General features: G+C 37.2%; 1 protein-coding gene across 5 annotated transcripts in view; it reads right to left on the bottom strand.

The window, feature by feature from the left end:
- Positions 1-20,858, bottom strand: part of WRN (WRN RecQ like helicase) — a 60,780-nt gene that overhangs the window by 17,559 nt on the left and 22,363 nt on the right. For all 5 annotated transcript variants that reach the window (XR_014025099.1, XM_081317545.1, XM_081317547.1 and 2 more), the window contains 10 exons: positions 20,381-20,489; positions 16,468-16,536; positions 16,171-16,253; positions 14,943-15,049; positions 13,922-14,109; positions 12,301-12,475; positions 11,234-11,415; positions 7,344-7,445; positions 6,968-7,060; positions 4,643-4,784 (listed from right to left, as the gene is read on the bottom strand). Coding sequence is in view for 4 of the 5 variants with exons in the window: in XM_081317545.1 (XP_081173671.1) it covers positions 4,643-4,784; positions 6,968-7,060; positions 7,344-7,445; positions 11,234-11,415; positions 12,301-12,475; positions 13,922-14,109; positions 14,943-15,049; positions 16,171-16,253; positions 16,468-16,536; positions 20,381-20,489 (1,250 nt within the window). In the remaining variant the exon portion in view is untranslated. The remainder of the gene's footprint in view (positions 1-4,642; positions 4,785-6,967; positions 7,061-7,343; positions 7,446-11,233; positions 11,416-12,300; positions 12,476-13,921; positions 14,110-14,942; positions 15,050-16,170; positions 16,254-16,467; positions 16,537-20,380; positions 20,490-20,858) is intronic.

Genomic DNA, 20,858 nt, shown 5'->3' with positions numbered 1-20,858 from the left:
AATATGCATACAGAAAATGACTGCCTGTCCAAGGAGAACCAGTGTGATAGATGTGAGAAAAATATGATAAAAGGACTCTGTATTACAGTCCTGTTGGAAAAAGGAATCGCACAGAGGTTTATATGTTTATATTAATACTGCCTGGAATGGAAGACTCAACTCTTCAGTTGCCTACTCAACTGTACCTAGGTAAAGAATGTTCTGCATCTCAGACCATGGACTAAACTGGGACAAAAATGTTGTCTATTCAACTCCCATGTGCCTCTCTTCATTTCATTGCCCGGACTGTTAACAACTCTGCTAATGTCTTTGGGCCAGAACAGTATGGTATATATCTCAATCCTGCTACCAAAAGCAATGTTGTACTGCAACATTTTCACTATAAAAATCCCTTTGGTAATTTGTTGTTGTTGTTGTTGTTAGTTGCGAAGTCGTGTCCGACCCATCGCGACCCTATGGACAATGTTCCTCCAGGCCTTCCTGTCCTCTACCATCTTCTGGAGTCCATTTAAGCTCACGCCTACTGCTTCAGTGACTCCATCCAGCCACCTCATTCTCTGTCGTCCCCTTCTTCTATTGCCCTCAATCTTTCCCAGCATTAGGCTCTTCTCCAGTGAGTCCTTCCTTCTCATTAGATGGCCAAAGTATTTGAGTTTTAGCTTCAGGATCTGGCCTTCTAAAGAGCAGTCAGGGCTGATCTCCTCTAGGACTGACCGGTTTGATCGCCTTGCAGTCCAAGGGACTCGCAGGAGTCTTCTCCAGCACCATAGTTCAAAGGCTTCAATTCTTTGGCGCTCAGCCTTTCTTATGGTCCAGCTTTCACTGCCATACATTGCAACTGGGAAGACCATAGCCTTGACTATACGCACTTTTGTTGACAGGGTGATGTCTCTGCTTTTTAGTGTGCTGTCTAGATTTGCCATGGCTTTCCTCCCCAGGAGCAAGCGTCTTTTAATTTCTTGGCTACAGTCCCCATCTGCAGTGATCTTGGAGCCCAGGAAAATAAAATCTGTCACTACCTCCATTTCTTCCCCATCTATTTGCCAGGAATTGAGAGGGCCAGATGCCATGATCTTGGTTTTCTTAATGTTTAGTTTCAACCCACATTTTGCACTCTCCTTCTTCACTCGCAACAAGAGGCTCTTTAGTTCCTCTTCACTTTCTGCCATTAGAGTGGTATCATCTGCATATCTTAGGTTGTTGATGTTTCTTCCGGCAATCTTAATTCCAACTTTTGATTCATCTAGCCCTGCCTTTCTCATGATGTGCTCTGCATATAAGTTAAATAGGCAAGGCGACAGTATGCAGCCTTGCCGGACTCCTTTCCCAATTTTGAACCAATCAGTGGTTCCGTGTCCAGTTCTCACTGTTGCTTCTTGGCCTACATATAGGTTTCTCAAGAGACAAATAAGATGGTCTGGTATGCCCATCTCTTTAAGAACTTGCCAGAGTTTGTTATGATCCACACAATCAAAGGCTTTAGCATAGTCAATGAAGCAGAAGTAGATGTTTTTCTGGAACTCTCTAGCTTTCTCCATGATCCAGCGTATGTTAGCAATTTGATCTCTAGTTCCTCTGCCTCTTCGAAATCCTGCCTGTACTTCTGGTAGTTCTCGATCCACATACTGCTGGAGTCTAGCTTGTAGGATTTTAAGCATAACTTTACTAGCATGAGAAATGAGTGCAATGGTGCGATAGTTTGAACATTCTTTGGCACTGCCTTTCTTTGGAATTGGAATGTAAACTGATCTTTTCCAATCCTGTGGCCACTGTTGAGTTTTCCAAATTTGCTGGCAAATTGAGTGTAGCACTTTTACTGCATCGTCTTTTAAGATTTTGAATAGCTCAGCTGGAATACTGTCACCTCCACTAGCTTTGTTGTTGCTCAGCTTTTCTAAGGCCCACTTCACTTCACATTCTAGGATGTCTGGCTCGAGGTCAGTGACCACCTCATTGTGATTATCAGGGACATTAAGCTCATTCTTGTATAGTTCTTCTGTGTAATTTTGCCACCTCTTCTTAATCTCTTCTGCCTCTGTTAGGTCCCTGCCATTTTGGTCCTTTATCATGCCCATTTTTGCATGGAACGTTCCCTTCATCTCTCCAATTTTCTTGAAAAGCTCTCTGGTCCTCCCTATTCTATTGTTTTTTTCTATTTCTTTGCATTGTTCATTTAAGAAGGCATTCTTATCTCTTCTAGCTATTCTTTGGAATTCTGCATTTAATTGGGCATATCTTTCTTTTTCTCCCTTGCCTTTCGCTTCCCTCCTTTCCTCAGCTATTTGCAAAGCTTCCTCAGACAGCCATTTTGCTTTCTTGCATTTCTTTTTCTTTGGGATGGTTTTGGTTGCTACCTGTTGTACAATGTTGCGAACCTCTGTCCATAGTTCTTCAGGCACTCTGTCTATCAGATCTAATTCCTTAAATCTATTTGTCACCTCTACTGTATATTCAACAGGGATATGATTTAATTCATACCTGACTGGCCTAGCGCTTTTCCCTACTTTCTTTAATTTAAGCCTAAACTTTGCAACAAGAAGCTCATGGTCTGAGCCACAGTCAGCTCCTGGTCTTGTTTTTACTGACTGTATAGAGCTTCTCCATCTTTGGCTGCAGAGCATATAGTCAATCTGATTTCTGTGTTGACCGTCTGGTGATGTCCATGTGTAAAGCCGTCTCTTGGGTTGTTGGAAAAGAGTGTTTGCTATGAGTGTTTGCTAAGAGTGTTTGCTATGTAATTTGTAGGCTATTCCAAATGCCACATTATTCTTTCTCCCTTCTCCCCCCCCCCTTCTAAAAATGTTAATTTATGTGTTCAAGGCATTTGAAATCATGACCTAAAATTTCACTTTCATAAGGTGTATCATTTTGACTTGAAGTTACCAGTATCTCTTAGGTATGGGCAAAGTATGTTAATGCTCTTTCATGTTTTGTACGGGTTGTATCCTATTGGTAACCTACTGAGGAAATGTTAAAAAGCAGTAGCGAGAGCTATGTTTGATGACCTATTCTCCCATCAGTCCTTTGCACCCTCTCTCCAGCTGCTCTAAGAGCAGATTTTGACCAGGCTATGCACTGGGAAGACAAAGTATCTGACAAATTCTTTCCTTTCTACCTTCATTAGAAGTTTCTGCTGGAACAAAGAGCATTTAGTTGCTGGAGAGATGCCAAATGGGTATCACTTTCATGTAGTTATTATTTTCTCTGTTAATATGTTTCTCTTGGCCTTGTTTCATTATTTTTATTTTTGCTCTGGTTTGTAACCCAGCTTGGGGCCTTTTAAAGTAGTAGAATAGGATGCATCATTTCACGTGTCCACAGACACAGTGTTGGAAACTGGCAACCTCAAAATGAAACAATAACAACAAAAAATCTCACAACTGCAGAAGCCATATTTTGAAAGTTTAAAACCTTCATTTGTCTTAATAGTGATAGTGTAAGATTTCAGCTGAGGCAACTTTTTAATTTGAAAATTCCCAGGAGAATTTGATCACCACTGAAGATGGATTCAAATTTCAAATAACAGGTGAAATCTGATCTCTCTGGTGACTCACTTGAAATTTGTTTAGGAACACACCTGTGCTTATTTTTACCCAAAGTCTACTAGGTTGAACAAAGCTTATAATAAAACAATGCTTCACAAACTATGGGAGAATGTGGTATAAAGTAAACTATATCTGGAAGTATGCTTAATACAGGACCTTTCTAACCATCTTAATATTATTAACAAAGCATTAGTTTTACACACTGAAATAAAAGCTACATAGAATATTAGATTTCTACAGCTGAAATACTGTTAATTAGAATAAATATGCAGTAAACCATAAAGCAAAAGGAGTATACTTTCCTTTTATAATAATTAGAAAAATGGCTAAAAGAATTTATTAAACCATAGCAGCAGAAGAAACTTTCTCACATATTTTACAGTTAATACAGAAGATTAACTGAAAATTAATTCTTTTCCTAAGGCATTTTTCAATGTCAGTTGAATGGAACCGTGAATAGCTCTTAAAATTGCTAATTTCATGCACATGAATTACCTACCTTAACTAACTAATAGAAGGAAGTATTGCCATACCACTTTCTGGCTATTCAAAGTGATTTTTATACATTTTTAGTACTGCAACATAGAAAGAGCTCCCAGTCATACAAAATATTTTTAGAAAAGAAAATTGGCAAGAAATTGTTGCACAGGGTTTTATTTGAAACCATGCCCACTGCCCATGGGGAAAAAATGCTGGATTAAGAGAGGACATGAGAGATGCATTATTTCGTTTAATCTGGCCTAGGAGAGGGCAGATAAAAAGGTGAAAAGTAAAACATAAATTGTATTTACCTTATTAATATTAAAACAATGTTTAGTCAAACATGAAAGCTCTACAGAATGCACAAAGTTGCAAAAGAAAGTTTGTGAATATTTAGCAAATAAAGGAATGGAATAGGACACAATCTTACAAGTGGTCTTTAGCTCACAAACTTTCTGTTACCACAATAAGTAGCTTGTTCTTTCATATGTAATGAATAATGCTGAATTGACAATAAGAATTAGAAGACCCTAGAATGCTGGCACTCCCAGACACACCATTTGCCTCACTACCATGCAAACAGCATTACCAAATTTCTATCAATTTACCATACTTACAGATCCTCTGAGAAACAGTATTGGAACCCCCATGCCAAATCTCTCCTTTAAATCACATATTGCAGACATCAGTTTGTATGCTTGCAGACCAAAATCTTCAAAACTGTCCTGAGTGTCAATTACCGGAGCACAACGAATGTTCCTAGAAGTGCACCAAAATGTATATACATTGTTTATAACTGGTATCAAAAAAATTGGGGGGGGAGAGGAGGGAATATATTTCTCGCTTTCTTCTACATGTAAAGGTAAAGGTTCCCCCACACATGCGTGCTAGTCGTTTCCGACTCTAGGGGCCGGTGCTCATCTCCGTTTCAAAGCCGAAGAGCCAGCGCTTGTCCGAGGACGTCTCCGTGGTCATGTGGCCGGCATGACTAGACGCCAAAGGCGCACAGAACGCTGTTACCTTCCCACCGTAGTGGTCCCTATTTTTCTACTTGCATTTTTACGTGCTTTCGAACTGCTAGGTTGGCAGAAGCTGGGACAAATAACAGGTGCTCACTCTGTTACGCGACACTCGGGATTCGACCTGCCAAACTGCCGACCTTCTGATCAACAAGCTCAGCGTCCTAACCCACTGAGCCACCGCGTCCCTTCTACATGTACACACAGTCAAAACATGAGCATTAGAAGCTCGCATGATTCAAAAAGCAACCTAGAAAATGCTTCTTTTCTAATGATTGAAGCCATCAACATCAATGGGCAAATTAGTCTTTATCCTATTTATGCTTCTTGGCATAACAGTATTAGTAAAATGCCTCCAATCTTATGTTTTTCAATATTCTCACAATACCATGACTCCCTTTTCATCATTTTTCATGGACATTAGTATGTTTGTTTCAGTTTCATTTGTTGATGTATCATATCTTTCCCACATAAATCTATATAGTTTTCAATGTTTTCTCATTTCCCTTTCATCCTTAAGAATATTACTACATTTTCTATTTCCAAGTTCAAATGTTAAATTTTATTCAATTTGCCATCAAACACACACACACATAGACACATAAACATTTAAATGTCTCATCACTCTTAGATCATTGTTAAATTGTTGAAAGCAGACATTTTTATAAGCAGACATCTTTCACATTTGTTACTAGTCTCCAAATAGCCCTATCACTTTTTCTTTATGCTCATCTCATTCCTACTCATAAAAAGGTAAAGGTAAAGGTTCCCCCGCACATGCATGCTAGTCATTTCCAACTCTAGGGGCCGGTGCTCATCTCTGTTTCAAAGCCAAAGAGCCAGCGCTTGTCCGAGGACGTCTCCGTGGTCATGTGGCTGGCATGGCTAGACGCCAAAGGCGCACGGAACGCTGTTACCTTCCCACCATAGTTGTCCCTATTTTTCTACTTGCATTTTTACGTGCTTTCGAACTGCTAGGTTGGCAGAAGCTGGGACGAGTAACAGGCGCTCACTCTGTTACACGGCACTCGGGATTAGACCTGCCAAACTGCCGATCTTCTGATCGACAAGCTCAGCATCCTAACCCACTGAGCCACCGCGTCCCTTTCCTACTCATACATTCATGTAATAATACAAAAATTCCTTCTGCCCCATGATTGCATTGATGCAGAATGTTGCCCAATAGTTTCCAAACCGATCTCTGCTTGTCTCTCAAACAACAAAGCCTAAAGCAGGTAATGATATTTCAATCCGGGCAGGGTATGGACCCAGTGATTTTGCAATGTCCACTTACTTCATTCCATACCAGTGAAAGCACCTGGACACTTTTCAGAGATAACTTCAAACTGAACATTTTGCAATAGTCTAATTCTAATGAGAATTAGAATTAATGCATGGATTGATGGTTGCCAGGCCTGACTGGTTTAATTGAGGCAGCCTCACAAACTTTTATCTTGCCATCTCTCTGGTCTCTTGTACCTCAGCTGCATTTCCCCCAAATTAGGAAATCTAAGCACTTTAGCTTGAATGAAATGGGGTAGGTGGCCCAATGTCAGATAAGATAACAGCAATATGGGTTCAACAATTTCTATGACTATCAAAATCCCTAGATAATTCTGGCTCTGACTTACGTTAACTGATCTCACAGATTTATTGTGAGTATAAAATAGAGAAAATCTATCTATGGCACCTTAATTCTTTAGATTATAAATGTAAAATGATAATAGTGAAACTAAAATAAAATTATATTCTGTGAATTAGCTTTTGGCAGTGAATGACTGAATGGCATACCATATATTGATATATTCTTTGTGCTAAAAGTAATGATTTTTTAAGCATACTTCATTAGCAGAGAGCCATTATCCCTTTATCTGCTGAGGGAAGGTGATTCCAAACCTTAAATCTTTTGGGTGCAACATTTACCTTGATCTGCAATTATCACAACATTTTCCTGTTCCCATGATGCCTGTCGATGCCTTTCGGAGTTGTTTGTCTTCAAAATGAGACAAGATGATTCTGCCCAAGAGTACGTTGGGAATTAAATAAAAGAACAAGAATGTACATGTTAAATTCATTGAAGAAAACAATGAGCTGAAATCATCATCATTAATTAATTCACATAGGAGCTAATTATTTGTCCTTGAATCATCCCGAGACAGACATACTTTTTTCAAAGTATGAAACTGATGGTACTAGTGCAAAAATCCACAAGAATTCTCTCTGATTTTTCAAAATTTCACTTAGCTTTACTGAAAGCTACTGTCTGTCACTTGCTAAATTATACATCATAAACACTTACCTCCGCCTGCAGCTGTTTAAGCTTAGATATTTCTCAATCTTGGCCATCATCTTCAGTTTGTACAGGCGAAAGGTGTCATCACGTATCTCACTGATTAGATGTCTTAAAAAGGAAAAGAATAGAAAAAACCTGAAATGCTGATAATTCATCTGATTTTTCAGCAGCGTTCCCCCAAAATAATGTAAATATGTAGCGGGAAATATATAAGAATGTATGAATATATATATTTGTTAGTAATTTACACAAATATATATATATACATACATATACATATATATATATATATATATATATATATATATATATATATATATATATATATATATATATATATATATATATATTATATATATACACACACACACACACATACACACACACACACACAGTTGCAAGAAAAAGTATGTGAACCCTTTGGGATTACGTGGAGTTTTGCATGAATTGGCCATAAAATGCGCTCTAAATGTCATGTAAGTCACAACAATAGAAAAACACAGTCTGCTTAAAATAATACTACACAAACATTAGCTGTTGTCATGTTTTAATTGAACATAAGATGGAAACATTCACAGTGCAGGGTGGAAAAAGTATGTGAACCCCTAGCCTAATGACTTCTCCAAGAGCTAATTGGAGCCAGGAGTGAGCCAACCTTGACTCCAATCAGTGTGATGATATTGGATGTGTTGCTGACAGCCGTCCTGCCCTTTAAAAACACACACCTGTTTTGGGTTTACTGGTCTCAAGAAGCACTGTCTGATGTGAACCATGCCTCGCAGAAAAGAGCTCTCAGAAGGCCAATGATCAAGAATTGTTGACTTGCATGAAACTGGAAAGGGTTACAAAAGTATCTCCAAAAGCCTTGATGTTCATGTGTCCACAGTAAGACAGACTATCTACAAATGGAGAAAGTTTAGCACTGTTGCTACTCTCCCTAGGCGTGGTCGTCCTGTAAAAATGACTGCAAGAGCACAGCGCATAATGCTTAATGAGGTAAAGAAGAATCCTAGAGTGTCAGCTAAAGACCTACAGAAATCTCTGGCACATGCTAACATTTTTGTTGACACATCTACAATAAGGAAAACATTAAACAAGAATGGAGTACATGGGAGGACACCACGGAGGAAGCCATTGCTGTCCAAAAAAAATATTACAGCATGTTTGAAGTTTGCAAAAGAGCACCTGGATGTTCCACAGCACTACTGGCAAAATATACTGTGGATAGATGAAACCAAAATTGAGTTGAAACAGGAAATAAGATTTGTCCCGTGTCTGGGACTAAGAAAGTGTATTCTGAATGCTTAACAAACATTTAACACATATCTTCCTTGCTTCTCAGCTAACAAAGAGAGAGAGAGAGAGCCTGTGGCCTAGGGGTTAAAACAACTGCTTAAGACACAGTCGGCCCAGGTTTGAATCTCAGAAGGGTATGGCTGACTGATGAGAACAAATAAGTTTGAAATGATCATATCGGTCTCCCTTTATTCTTTGTTAGCAAGCAAAAAAATTTTTACACACACACACACACACACACACACACATATATATATAAAATTTGGAAAAAGAGAGGGATAAATACTGCTAAGCTTGTAAGCCGCCCTGAGTCTTCGGAGAAGGGCGGGATATAAAAGGAATTAAAATAAATAATAAATAAATAAATAATAAACAGCATGAATTAAGAAATGAAATGAAGTAAAGAAAAGCAGATTATGTTGTACATTTGTGAAACTCAAAATAATGGTATATATACCTCCACAGAACACACCCCCTCTGGCAGTTTAAAAAAGAGGAACAAACAGCCACATGCTTCTCCCAGAAGAAGGAAGCTAAAGCCACCAGCCTGATGATGACGGATGGGATTCCGTCGAAACGTTGCGCCTACACCTTTAGTTCTACGCGGGGAAAAACCTGAAAAACCAAGGATCCACATACAGGCACCCGCGAAAACCTCAGAAAACATATATATATATATATATATATATATATATATATATATATATATATATATATATATATATATATATATATATATATATATACACATATAAACATATATATATATACATATATATATACATATATATATACATATATATATACATATATATATATATATATATATATATATATATATATATATATATATATATATATATATATATATATGTAAAGGTAAAGGTTCCCCCGCAAATGCGTGCTAGTCGTTTCCGACTCTAGGGGCCGGTGCTCATCTCCATTTCAAAGCCAAAGAGCCAGCGCTTGTCCGAGGACGTCTCCGTGGTCATGTGGCCGGCACGACTAGACGCCAAAGGCGCACGGAACGCTGTTACCTTCCCACCGTAGTGGTCCCTATTTTTCTACTTGCATTTTTACGTGCTTTCGAACTGCTAGGTTGGCAGAAGCTGGGATGAGTAACAGGCACTCACTCTGTTACGCGGCACTCGGGATTCAACCCGCCAAACTGCCAGTAAAGGATAGAAATATAAGAGGCTCTGAACAAAGGACAGATCATTATTTCATAGTGTCAAGAATAAATTTTGGGGGTCGAGGGAAGGACATAGAAGAAAAAGAAAGAATGAAAAAAGTAGACCTATAAAAAAACTCATAAGAAAAAATACAGGACAGATTAGAATAAACAGAAAGAGAAAGAGAAGCTACTTGAGCCACAAAAATCAATTATGAATTCTACAGGAATGTAAGGAGCTGTGTTAATGAGGTGTAAAACTGCTTAGTTTCATACTTCATTAATACCTCATTTTACAATGTTTAGTAGAAAAAGAATCTCTGGATGAAAAAAATACATATAAAATTACAAAAATGCTAAAATAAAAATACGATATAAGGTATAAGGAAACAAAGATGCACTTGCACAAAAACCAATCACAAAATTAAGATTAAAAGAGAGTAATTTCTACTGAAATAAAAACATTTGGATGTGGGTGAAAAAGACTGAAAAAAGGAGTTTTCACAAGTTTGATGGAATTAAGAACTAAATTTATGAAATGATCTGGAATCAAAATGAAATGGGAACACAGGAACATATATTGGTGATTTTTATGGGATGGAGTATGATATGTCAAGCAGTAGAATTCAAATGATTCCTAAGATTTAGTATCAAGGGAAAAATATGAAAAGACACAAAATATGTGAGAATGCTTTAAAAAAGGATAGGGCTGTAAGATTAGATAGTGTGAAAATAAGGGTTGCTAATGAAGAATCTATAAAACTTAATATATGAACGAAGAATGCATTTCTGCTTGACATACAATGTTGTTGCATTGTTAAGATCCTGAATGACTCACAACATAACAGATTGTAATATGCTACAAGGCATATGGGCCGAACTTTGATGTATTAAAATCAATATAAGAAAAAAACATCTGTGGCAATCATTGTATGTACTGTATGTATCACATTTTTAAAATACTAGAAAACGCTCACTGTTATTTTCCACACTGTGCAGGTCTAATGTATGGGAAATTAATTATAGATAGAGCTACAGTAACTCATAATTTGAATTTGTAAAATTCAAACATCAATGAAATATTATACATGGCCAACCAACTTTTACACACAGGTAGTCCTCATTTAATGACCGGAATTGGGACTGGCTACTCAATTGTTAAGTGAAGCAATCAGTAAGTGAAACCGCAACTGTATGTATGGTCTTACTTCAGTTTTCAGCTTTCATTTGTTTTACAAATCTGCCAATGGCGTAAATATGAGTATTGGTCACAATATTCCTTTTTTATCACATTCAAAATTGTGAAAAGTCACTAAACAAAGCAATGACTAAACAATGGCTACCGGCAAATGTTTAAAATACTTAGTTATGATTTTATATCTATTATTTTCATATTTATACATACAAAGCAAGCCAGAATTGCAGTTACCTATTGAAGCTCATATCAGCTGGAGTCCACAATACATAGCAAGAGGCTGGAAGCCCATCACGGCCAGCCCTTCCAATTTCCTGGTAGTATGATTCCATTTCCTTTGGGGCTCCATAATGTATAACTGTCCGAATGTCTGCTTTATTGATGCCCATTCCAAAGGCTATAGTAGCAACTATACACTGGAGAAAATAACCAAAATCCCCAATATCAATATTACATTCATTTCAATACTAATACAGTTTTCAGTATTAATGTTTGATCTGCATAAAATATTTTTATAGTATGATTTGTCAATGTTTTGCCAGACTCAGCTTAGAAATACAATGTTTCAATTCCAAGTCATTTATATTATTTACTAAACCCAATACATATGTTAAAATGCCACTGTGTCTCCAAATGTTTCATCCTCTAGAAAAACACATCCCGTGATGTTAATTATACATTTTTTTTACAATAATTGGTCCCTGTAGAACAGACATGTCAAACACAAGGCCCGGGGGCCGGATCTGGCCCGACAAATGGTTTCATGTGGCCCGCGAAGCCATCCTGGAAAAAGTGAGGGAATGGTCCCAACTGCCTTGGCCCTGGCCCAGAGACCCTCCTTCTGCCAGAGACCCTCAGATCTGTCCCACTCCTACCCAGGCCCCCATAGGCACCCTTGATGCGAACGATGTAGAGCTGGCCACGCCCACCCAGTAGGCCATACACACTCTAGCCACACCCACCCAGTAGGCCACGCCCACCCTGGCCATACCCACCCGGCCCCTTGAGGGCAACCTCAATGCTGATGTGGCCCTCAATGAAATTGAGTTTGACATCCCTGCTATAGAAAATGACCAGGCTCAGCCCAAGGCCAGGGGGGGATCAAACACATCATCAGTCTCAAGTCCCTTCGTGCCCACCAGAGCTCTAAGTCCATCCTACCTTGAATTCCAGTGATTCTTATCTCCCGCCAATTTGCATCAAGATCCCCATGTTTATGTTGTTCTATATATTTAATATGGAAATCTTCTTCTGTCATTTTTTTTTGCCTAAATTAGATATTAAGTGAAGTCCTTCCATACCTGAATTTCATCTCTCATGAATTTGTGGTGGACCTCTCTTCTTGCCTTGATTCCCATGCCAGCGTGGTATATACCACAAACTAGATTTAATTTTCTTAGCTCTACAGCTACTTGTTCAGTAGTCTTCCTTGATTGACAGTAAACAATGGTGGGGCCCTCAAATTCATATGTAGACCTAAAATTAGAAAAATAAGTAGAAATCATTTTTATGTGAGTTTTCCCAGTAATTATTAGAATAGCAAATAAACTGATTATTCTATGATAAATCTCAGTGTCAATGTACAGATTTCCTACTTTAAAATTGCCTTTCTCTCAAACACAGGTTCACATATCAGGCCTTCAATAGGCCCAATTAGCAAACCAAATTCATGTCAGCTATCACTAATTTTATTGTAAAGTTATAGCAACAGAATCCTGCAAGTCTGAACATGCCTCCCTCCTCCCTCCCTTTATTTTTGGGTGAACTAGGAAGGGTCTTGTCTGAGACATTTGCATACACTGCATTCCTGCCCCAGATTTGGCAGCAGCTCTTTCTCCTGTCTCTCAAGGCCATTCCTCTCCCTCCGTATCACAGGGAAAAATACCAGACTAATAATATGACTTAAATATTTGCAAGGCATTTGTAGAACTAAATTGCTCCTTATTTTACTAATAAGCATTATGTGGAAGCTTCGATCGGCAAAGATTTGATGGTCGCTTGAAATCAAAACATATAGATCCACCTGTGGATGATCATGATACATGAAAGATTACAACCTGGAATCTAAGAGAAATAAATGGAAAGAGAAGAAATATATTGTAATTAATGTAAAGAGAATGAAAATGAAAACATTAAATAGATACGCTATGAAACTAAGAAAGGTGAAGGATGTAATAAACATGGATGAAGGTAGTATGATCTTATGAAGCAGAACTGATAAATATATGCAGGAAAGCAACGCTAAAGGTCAGAAAGTATAAATTAGCTTCATCTTAGTTGCTCTTTGAAAATAGCAATATAGGGTTGGTGATCATTGCAAGCTAAACTTTACTAAGTATGATAATGAAAGAATTTGGAAAGAGTTAGGGGAAACTATCCAAAAAACTGAGGAATGTAATTCAGAATGATGGTTAATCTGTTGCATGATGTCAGTGCATGGATCAAAACAATATCAAAGTACAAAAATTTTTTTAGGTCATTTGGCAACCCAAGAATGAATGAGAATGTTACTTGGTGAAGATCTGCTGAAAACTCTGTTTCAAATATGGCTTTCTGCATGGGTCAAGGAATGCTTATGACAAAGAAATCAGTAACATTGTATTTACACAACAGACGTTTATAGCAGGCCTGATTGCCAATCCATCTTTTGCTGTTTCTTTAATGTCCAAGCACCATTCCAAGCTCCACAATTAAGCTTTAGTTTATTGATTTATTGCATGTCTCTCTGGCATGTACACTATATTCTCCCTTTAAGTTTGTCCTCCTAAGAACATTTTCTGAGGTAGATTAAGCTGAAAGATAATAGACCCCAAATCCTCAAATAAGCCAAACAGGGATCTAAAAACTGTTGAAAAGATTTATTCCACGAAAATAATCTTCTGGTTAAGAACAAGTTGTTAATATATCTCAGAAGGTGCTTACTTGTCTTTCTGAATGAGGAACTGCAATAAATCCTGGATTATATTTCCAGATTTTCGTCTAACTTCTAGGTATAGATTAGGTCGGTCAAAACTGGTACAAGTAATATGAGGAGTTCTTAAATTCAAACAGTCTATTATATCCTTCCTAATTGAAGAGCTTGCTGTTGCAGTCAACGCAACAATAGGAACCTAAAAGAAAGAAAGAAAACTGTGGCAGAATAAAAAACTGAATTTACTAATTATTTTGTAGGGCAATACAAAATTAAACAATGGAAAGTTATCGGAAGCCTTTGATTTGAGTACAGTATTTAATGTGCATGCACATATCCTGGAAACCTTGACTATAAACAACTAAGGTCCCACAAACACACGGAGTATATTCACTAATTCTTGCAAATCAAACTGAATCCAAGCACACAGCGATGTTACTTTTAGCTTTAATCACCATGTGTAGCCCTGGTCATTTCTTGGGTTAATAGATTCAACCAGATTCCCATATAGTTTAAAGGAAGACAGTTTAGTTATCTAGGGCAGAAGATTGTTTATTTGTTTGCTTGCTTGTTTGTTTATTAAGTTTGTGTGCAGCGTATCTCATCTAGAGGCGACTCTGGGCAGCTTACACACATTTATAAAAACAATGGCTAGTCAACATAGAACGTTGATGTGTAAGAGATCTGCAGAACATTTAGCCAAGTCAGTCTAAGACAGGGGTGTTAAACTGCCAGCCTGCGGGCCGGATGCATCATCAGGAAGCCACGCCCACCCCATTGCCGGCAATGGCAAAAAAGCTCTGATATGTTGCGCAACATCACATGTCTGGTGTAAGACATCTACCAAAGACATAGCTAAGGCTAGAATAGTATGATGGACTAGCCATCCTTTAAACCATGTGTGATTTCTTGCTGAAAACCAACAAAGAAATTCCAATGCTCATTGCATGCACACGTATACACATATATACATACATACATAAACATTTAAAGTGCAGAAAAAATCATTATAAATAAATAATCATTTCTTACCTTAGGAAGGGTTTTTTTTAACAACCCCAAAGACCTGAAAGAATTCCTGAAGTCATGTCCCCACTCAGAAATACAGTGAGCTTCATCAACCGCTATTAATGTGATGCCTAAATAGAAATAAAAATAGTCTTGCATAGTTTTTCATTTCAGAATTTAGAGCAGAATTGTCTGCAGAACATTTAAGAGCTCAAGCAAATTATCTATTTTTCTACAAATAAGGCACTTATCTGTGGCAAAGAGATAATTAAAGATCTTTCTTAACGATTTTTGATCACAACTATTTTTAAAAAGTACACAACACACAATTAGTTCTGAATTAGTTCTAAAAGGGAACTTGTACTGCCAGTAATCTGGAAAAACTGTTCAAAGTTTGTGAGAAGGCTTAGCAGAAATAAGCATTTTATTGTTTTATAGTTTTATTGTGTTTTTGCCTGAAAATGGTAAACAAAAACAAACATGCCACTGGTATTCAGCATCAAAATTCTTCCATGTAATTAGACGATATTCTGAAGGCGGCAAAAAAGAGTTTAAGAGAAACATGTAATCCAGTGGCTTCAGATGACTGACCTCTGCAAACCATTTTTTTCTTTTTGTCACAATTCTGCAGGAATGCAGAAAGCCAATGATTTGTAATGCTGTGCACATTTAGCTAAACTGTGAAAATATGCTAGAAATTCCTGTGAAATCTCAAAAGCCACAACCTAAAGAGAAAAGCAGAATTCAATGCACTAAAGTGCAAAGAACAGATGGTATAAGGGTATATAGATATTTTTGCATACCCATAAATCTAGTTTACCACTGACAAGCAGAATTGTGCATCCTCATAAGTCCTTGTTGAGGTATAAATATATAAATTACATACATACATTTATTAAAAGAAATCTATAAACACAAAACATAATTAAATGGGCTTTCCAAAGATTACGACTTTTTCTAAATGTTTTCATGCTATCAACTAAGCCTGCATGACCCACACTAACTTTGTTTTCTGTAACATAAGATTCTAGGTTAAATCAAAGGAGTGACTGTATTTAAGGTAGCTTCGCACCCTTAGAGAGTGATGTGATCTACCTTGACTCCTTCAGTCCCACCAGAGAGGTCCTTCACTTAGCTTTACTGAAAATAGTAGCAGAAGGGACTTCCAACCACACATTTGAATCTGAGGCAGAATTCCAGTGGCTCTTAAAGAAAACTTTAAAGGTTTTGCACATCAACTATTAGCACTTACCAACTGCTTTGTCAATTTGCTGAAGCCACAAGAGATTCCCTGAACAGAATTCTGGAGTTAAATAGACAACTCTATACTGGCCCCTGGGTAAAGGAAAGGAAAACAGAATTACTTTCTGATAAAAAGTAAACTAACATTCATATTACATACAGTTGAAGTGTTGGTTAAGACTTTATGGTAGGATTCTCTACAATAAGTCCCACTGAGTTCAGTATGATTCATTCCAAGGACCTAACATTATTTATTAAGAAATGTGTTTCTTCAGTACTATAAATACAGGACTGGAATAAAACTTACGCTTTGATTTCCTCTCTGATATTTTTTGACTGTGCTGATCCAAGTAGGCAAGCTGGAACTCCTGACATTCTGCAAGAAAAAAAAAATCAGAGTAAAAATGACTTTATGTACACTGCGTCATTTTTAAGTACAATTTTTCCTAAAAAAATTAAACTCTAGATTTTGTATTATATGTAAAGTACAATTCTTTCCTCTGTCTATGCCTTTGAAATCATCTTGCACAGCTCTGGAAATGTTATATTTCAGAGTAGAAGAAAATAAGCATAAACTTTCAAAAATTACACCAGAAAAAGAATTTGGAAGTGGAATGAGTGACATGCACATCCAAATTGCAAAACATTGATAACACATATATCAAGGAAAAACTTTTTATATATAATAAAAGTGTGTTTTTAGAAACTAAAGACTACTTTCTAAATTAGGAAGAGATTTTACCCTTGCTTCAAATCTACCACCAAAACTGCTTTGTGATTGTTTTTCTTTTGGTAACCTAGCCAAAAACTTGAACTTTTTGATTTCCCAGGAAAAAAGAAAAGAAAAGAAACTATAACAGAGAAAACCCTATGTGTAGTCTACAATTTACTGTAACCAAATACTATCACACAATACAATCTTATGTTTTTAAAGAAACTAGTATGTGTAAAGTACCACATAAACAAATATATTCCAATGCATGTTTAATTATTAAAAGAGGCAGAAATATGCAATGATACTTTCAAGGTTTTTTACAATCTTTGGTCAACTCCCAATCCCAATGAGCCAAAATAGCAATCTGAGCATCAAATCTCGATAACAAGAAATGATAACGCTATTTTTTACATTCTATTCCTGTGTCTCATGGAAAGCACAACAGGCAGACATCCTCACATACTGTAACTAGGGTCCAACGCATAAAGAAAAAAACATGTTGTTCACCATTTTTTTGTATGCAGACATTTTGTTGAGGCAAATCTTTTCCATAGATCTGCAACCTAGTTACGGTTAGGGTTGACACCCTGATTGCCAGGGTCTGTGCGCCAAATGTTGCAAATTTAATTAAATTTTTAATTTAAACTTCGTAAATAAAAAGCACGTGTGCTGCAAAACAAAATTCTAATCACCATCATCGCTAATTCCAAATATGCCTCTCAGCCTCATGTAAGCCCATCGGTATTCTTGAAAAATATTCTAAATAATCATTTGAATCAGTACTTTGTCTGAGATATATTCACAAAAAAACAAGCCAAGATAAGAACATCCATGTACATACAGAACACAGGAATAAGAAGGACTGACATGAAGCAAATTCACCAATTTGGCTTCTGGTAAATAGGATATTATGTGGGTGCCTAAACAGTGAAATAACAGAGAATGTGTGTGTCTCAGAGTGTTGGGTTCTTTGTGTTTCCTAAACTTGGTTTTCTTATTGCAGATATTCCATTATTAGACTAGGTAACATCATCAGAGGTAAGGCATGAAGTAAGTTTAGGGGGCTGTTGATTCATACTGATTTATGCTACCAGCTTCATGTTATGAGGGTATTGTTTTGCACCAATTGCTGCTATATTTGAGTCTATCCACCCTACTGCTATCCTCTTTTTCTCTTTCCTTCTATTCTTTTCCAGCATTTTGGACTTCATAAAAGACTAGGGTTTTTGCAGAATGTGACAAAACACGGTAATTTGAGCCTGGTAATTTGTGCCTCAAGTGAAAACTCTGATCCTTTTTTGTTTGTTTCTTTGTTTTGGCTATCCATTATATTCTTAGGAATCTTCTTCAACACCAAGAGCCAACAGTCAGTATATTGCTGCTTCTGGTGCTTATTTGATCTAAAATGTCTATAATATTGGTGGTTACCTAGCTGGTAATGAAATGTCTGAAGCTCACAGTACACAAAAATTCCAGATGTGCCTATTAGCTCCAAAGAGTCCCCTCCTCCTGGCCCATATATGCATATGTAACAAAAAACAAAACAAAAAAAATCCTCCATTGAGACCATTCAAAATGACTTTGGTCACATTTTATTCTGCAATAAAAAAAAATATTTTTTCCACAGAAATTTTATTACAGGAAGTCCTCAGATTAAGACAGCTGGACCAGAATTTCTGTTGCTAAACAATGTGATCATAAAGCACGATATCACATGATCACATTGCTTAGCAATGGCAGTCCCTGCAGTCCCTATTGCTGTTGTTAAGGAAGATCTCTGAGCACCTCCTTGCAACCAAAGTCAGTAAGGAAACCGGTGGGAAGTTGCAGGTCTCTGATGATTTGCAGGCAGGCTATGGATTGCAAGTAGCTGTGGAAGCACAACCAGAGCAGAGCAAGGCTTGAGAATGGTGCAGGCACGCACAAGCACACTGCTAGGGGAACCCAAAATGTGGCTCATGCCACCACATTCTGCACCAGCTGCAGTTTCCAGATACTCTTCAAGGTTAGCCCCATATAGAGCACACTGCAATAGTCAATACAGGAGATAAGCAGGGCATGAGTGAAGAGAAAAGGGTCTCTTGATCCAGGAAAGAGCATAAAACTATTACTGCCCACGGATAACGAAACATGTGTTCTAATTACCAAACCTATTTCAATGCACTAACCAATTACTTAAAATAATTCATAATATCCCCAAAGCAACATTAGTATATTTGGTTCTATGGAAGTTTCCCTTTGGTAGCTTGGCAAAGAATCCTTTTATTTATTTGCAGACCTTGTGTGGGCCACGTCTGAATCGCATACAAATCCCTTGGTCTATAATTCAGGATTAAAATAATTCAGGCAGATAAATAGTCTACCGGTAATTTTAAAAATAAAATCGTATACAGTAGTGGCCTAAATTGTGGAGACCTTTTGGGAAAAGTGTAAAGTAGAAATGCCACCTTTGGTTAAGTTTCCACCAATTTTTCTTCTAATTTCTTTATAACTGTAGACTTGTTCACTTAATAATACTATTTTATATCGCTTTCTGCACCAGTCAACTCTTGCACCGCTACTTTAATTTTATTACGTTTTACAAGCTCAGTAAATGAAAGGGGGGAAAAAACCCAACCAACTTGATAGTGATCACATAACACACTGGCAAATGTCCTCCTCTCAGCTTCAATACATGACATCAAGAACTGAATCCTACTGTGATCTGATTGGCTCATTGCCAAAATAAGATGACACCTGATTGGCTCTCTAAACACTCATGCTGATTGGCTACAATCAGATCAAGGAAAGCTACCTGATATCAACCTAAGCAAGTTGTCTTTCCTTTTTCTGGTTATTTGGCTATAACATTTCATAGAATACAGTACAGATAAATTGAACAAACTATGTTGCATTACATTCTTGATTAAATTATCTTTTCATTGATATATAATTTTTACGGTACTACTCAAAAAAAAAAGTGGTGTTATTAGCCATCAAACCTCAAAAATACACTTTTCCAAAAGTTTCCACAATTTAGGCCACTACTGTATTATGAAATCAGGAATCAACAATCAAAATACAAACATTTAATTCATTGGAACAGGCATAATAAGTAACTATTTGAAAACCAGGAAACTGGTCCAATTAACTATCTGGAAAAGGATATTATTCCCAAAAAAATGAGGTAGTGATAATCTATAATCAAGGAGGCACAGAGAAAGCCTACCCTAATAGATCTTATCAGGAGAAGGCAATCCCGCCTATATCTTTGTTCGTGATGAATTTAAAATTGACAACCTGGACTTTGAAATGCACCCAGAAGTCAACTAGTAGTAGCCAGTGTGGCTCTCAAAGTAGAACTGCCACATGAGATACATCCATAACTACTTGAGCTGCTGCATTCTGGGCCAGACATGCTTCCAAATGCTTGTATTCAGGCATTGGAACAGCTGTAACTAAAGACACTAGAGCAAACATGGAGCGTTTCATTTATATTTGAATCGTACTCATCTACTATACTTACCTGAGTTGTAGTACTTGGTCCTCCATCAAAGAAATAAGAGGAGAAATTACTATACCAGTACCTCCAGTGCACACGGGTGGAAACTGAAAGCACAAGCTCTTCCCATATCCTTAAAAACAGAATACATTTTAAACATAAAATCAAAGAATATATCAGCCTCTTCTATACACAGCTTCCAAAATTGCTATGTGTGTGAGAGAGATTGAGTTATTATGGATTACAGCTAGTCCTCGACTTACTGCAGCTTGTTTAATGACCAAAGTTACAACGGAACTGAAAAATGTGATTTATGACCATTTTTCACCCTTATGACTGTTGCAGCGTCCCAATGGTCATGTGATCAAAATATACAGTATATTTCAATTGATAACAAAACAGCATAAATAGCTTTTCCTCCTCCTTTGACTACACGGTCTGGCCTGAGAGGTAGGTTGGGCTGAAAGATAGTGGCTACATTTGTACAATATGCCTTTTAATG

Source organism: Vipera berus, assembly GCF_964194415.1.
Source record: "Vipera berus genome assembly, chromosome: 2".
NCBI lineage: Eukaryota > Metazoa > Chordata > Lepidosauria > Squamata > Viperidae > Vipera > Vipera berus.
This window is presented reverse-complemented; position numbering and strand designations above follow the sequence as displayed.